The 3344-nt window shown below is 39.7% G+C and overlaps 1 protein-coding gene across 1 annotated transcript in view; it reads left to right on the top strand.

Moving 5' to 3' along the window:
- Window positions 1–102: 102 nt before the first annotated feature.
- The window catches only part of GNAL (G protein subunit alpha L), a 222239-nt gene continuing 218997 nt past the window's right edge, over window positions 103–3344 (top strand). Inside the window, exons 1-4 of the mRNA XM_019525230.1 lie at window positions 103–728; window positions 1018–1090; window positions 1946–2000; window positions 2184–2303. Coding sequence (XP_019380775.1) covers window positions 590–728; window positions 1018–1090; window positions 1946–2000; window positions 2184–2303 — 387 coding nt within the window. The 5' untranslated portion in view covers window positions 103–589. The remainder of the gene's footprint in view (window positions 729–1017; window positions 1091–1945; window positions 2001–2183; window positions 2304–3344) is intronic.

Here is a 3344-nt window from a genome sequence, read left to right as displayed (position 1 = left end):
GGGGGGCAACGTGTGGGCTGCAGGGCAATCCAGCACAATCCAGGTAGATCCAGCTTTTACCTTTCTCCTCCTCTTTCTCGGCTTGTGCAGGGGTTGTAGTTTGACTGTTTCCTGGTCTCACAGAAAGAGGCAGTGCTGAGTTAGAAAGACAAAAATAGCCCTTTACAGAGAAATATAGGGATTGTGTGTGTGGTGGGGAGAGAGAGAGAGAGAGAGGAGAGGAGCAGCAACAGCAGCAGCAGGCTGGTTTCCAGGAGGAGCCCTTCTCTCTTCTCTCGTTGTGTGTTAGACATTTTTATACTGATTTTTTTTTCTTCTCTCGGCATAAAGGCGGTTGCCTCACCCAGCTGCTGCTAGCATCTGTCTCTCTGGGGCAGAAAAAAAAACCCAATCTGGGTTTGATCGGAAAGCGACCAGAGACCATTTTATCTGAGCAGCCGGGGAGGGGGGGAGAAGAGAGGAGAGGAGAGAAAACGTCGCAGGGATATAAATACCTATTCTGGTGGACCCTTCCCCCCTTCCCCCTTCCCCCCTGTAAATACATTTCTATACAAAGAGCACAAGCTGACATCCATCCTTAGCAGCAGCAATGGGGTGTTTGGGCAACAGCAAAACAGAGGATCAGCGCATCGATGAGAAAGCGCAGCGAGAAGCCAACAAAAAAATAGAGAAGCAGTTGCAGAAAGAGCGACTGGCTTATAAAGCCACACATCGGCTGCTTCTGCTGGGTAAGGAAGGAGGAAAGGGGGGGGGGAAAGGAGGGTGCCATGGCCTGGGATCCTCTAGGTAGGGTCTCATTCTGTGCCTGGGTTGTGCGGTTGTGTGTGCGTGTGTGTGGGAAAGTACTGGATGGGAAGCATTTTGCAGGCAATTTTGGTGAGCAATATGTGGAAAGTCCACAGCCCTGAGCCACATGGATGCATCCGTCTGGAAAGGCTGCTGGGGCTTGGAGATGCTGCTTAGAGCCAGTCCAAAACACTGGGTCCATCGCAGGGTTCTGTCTTTTTTTTCTTCCAGGGGCTGGTGAGTCAGGGAAAAGCACTATCGTGAAACAGATGAGGATCCTGCATGTCAATGGATTTAATTCAGAGTAAGATCTATTGCTCCTTTGTGACTTACATATGTAAATATACATTTGAACCCTATGTTAACACACCACATACTAGGGCTTGCCTCTCTTTTTCTCCTGTCTGTGCAAGTGAGTTGCTTCTGCTCTGCCAAAAAAAAAAATTGAGAGACATGAATATTAAGGGAATTACTGCTATTGAATATTTGTATTTTCTCCACCTGGCCCTTCTGTATTTTCCACTGTTGCTACTGCAGCGCTTGACAGGCCCCTGTATAGCAACAACATGGCGACTACTTTTTACATAGCAGCAAATAACTAAATATTGTATCTCAGTACAGATGCACATCAGTTCATACTCCAGATAACATGGGCTGCTGTTTCTTTTCGACAGTGGTTAGCATAAAACTGAAAGCAATGTTCCATAAATGTAAGACATCTTTGTGTGCTGTGGGTTGCATGATTTCTCTCTGAAAAACTCAGCCTGCATTTATTATCAATCAATTGTGCACTAGTTTTAGGTAGATGTGGGTTTTAAACTGTAGTTTTATAATGTGCATTCAAAATTGTTTTGTGAACATACTGAGTATGCTGCAGTAATGAGGGAATGACTTTCAGTCCTACCATGAAGCCTTTGCAGATGTGGTTATAGGTGTCTAATTTGGCAAAATAGTAGGGACCAGTTTGCAGTGTTCTTTATAACACATCAAAAAAAAGATGATGTGGGGGGAGTTAAAATACATCTTCCTGTATTTTTCAGTGAGTGTGCATTAAAAAGTAAGAAGGCAATAAGCAGGCAATTAAAAATGCTAAACATGATTCAGTTGAACTGCTTTGAGAGACAGAAATAAAACAGTTGGTAATTTTGTTTTAATGCAGAGAAAAGAAACAGAAAATACTGGATATTCGGAAAAATGTTAAAGATGCTATTGTGGTAAGAACACGTTTTATATTTCCCTTTAAAGATTGTGCATACTAGAAGCTATAAGCATTATGCTGTCTAGGATTGTGTAGCAAGAAATCGCATGTTGCCAATGAGATTAGATTGTCTTTTACTAATCCTGTATTTTAGATTTATCCAGATAAAAATGTCTGTTTTTGTTTTATCCAATTCTAGACTATAGTTTCAGCTATGAGCACTTTAATACCCCCAGTTCCATTGGCCAACCCAGAAAACCAATTTCGAATGGACTACATCAAGAGTATAGCTCCACTTTCTGACTTTGACTATACACAGGTAAGAATAAGAAAAGTTATTTTCCTATTTTTAAGAAAGAGTGCAAAGTTTTGTCTTTGATTTATAATATCACTGCCTACCATTTGGAAGATGTTTTCTGAAGCAAATTTGTTGCAACATTATCACCAAGTTAACTTTGTTGGTCTGTGTTGTATCTGTTAATATTGCCACCTTGAGTATATTTTTGTTGCTGTCTGTAAAGGTGTTTCTAAAAGGAAAAAAGGTGGAATGAAAAGAAATGAAGTTTATTTGAAATTTAAGTATTTAGAGTTAGCTTTATCATAAAACTGTTTTGGGGCATAATTAGGTCCCGGACATCTTTCTAAGGAACTATAATGTCTACTTAAACAGAAGAATTGAGTACCCTTTTCACACTTGCCTCTTTTCATAGCAAAAACCTTAGATACATAATGAAGCATGTTGTTTCCTCACCTGTTTATTTTATTTCATGTTGCTAGCATTAACAGCAAGGTAAAGTTCTGTAGTTGTGTGAGAATGCTGCCATCTTTTGATGGGGACATGAAAGAAATGTAAAAAAACAATGGACTTTCTATGAGTAGTCATACATCTATAGTGAGATGTGTTTGGCTTAATTTGCATTTGTGCATTGTTTACTTTGGATTATTGGATTCTCTTGCTCTTTAGATGTTAATTATTGCTTATAGAAGCATGTACAGTGTATTCTTAAGGGTTTTATTCTTTGATTATGAAAGCAACTGGCTAGGAGTTCAGAATATTATTAGTTTTATATTGTTTTCAGTAGCACATTTTTAATTTATTCTAAAATGCTGATATTGATAGTAATTTGTTTTGGATACAAGAAGGATTGAAAAATCTTCTTATGTCATTGAGTAAAAGCATATGAGTTGTTCATGTTATCTATATTACCAAAACAGTCACTTATTAGAGTGTGTCTTCAGGTTGTTACAGCCACAGTAACTTGAGGGTTGAAGTGATGGGGGATGGGGAAGGTTTGTTTCCTTATTATGTGACTGACTCATATTCTCTGGTGTGTGATTTTTGCCTCTGGTAAATCTCCCA

The sequence above is a fragment of the Gavialis gangeticus genome, unplaced genomic scaffold (assembly GCF_001723915.1).
Source record: "Gavialis gangeticus isolate Ggan-Ray unplaced genomic scaffold, GavGan_comp1, whole genome shotgun sequence".
Classification (NCBI taxonomy): domain Eukaryota; kingdom Metazoa; phylum Chordata; order Crocodylia; family Gavialidae; genus Gavialis; species Gavialis gangeticus.
This window is presented reverse-complemented; position numbering and strand designations above follow the sequence as displayed.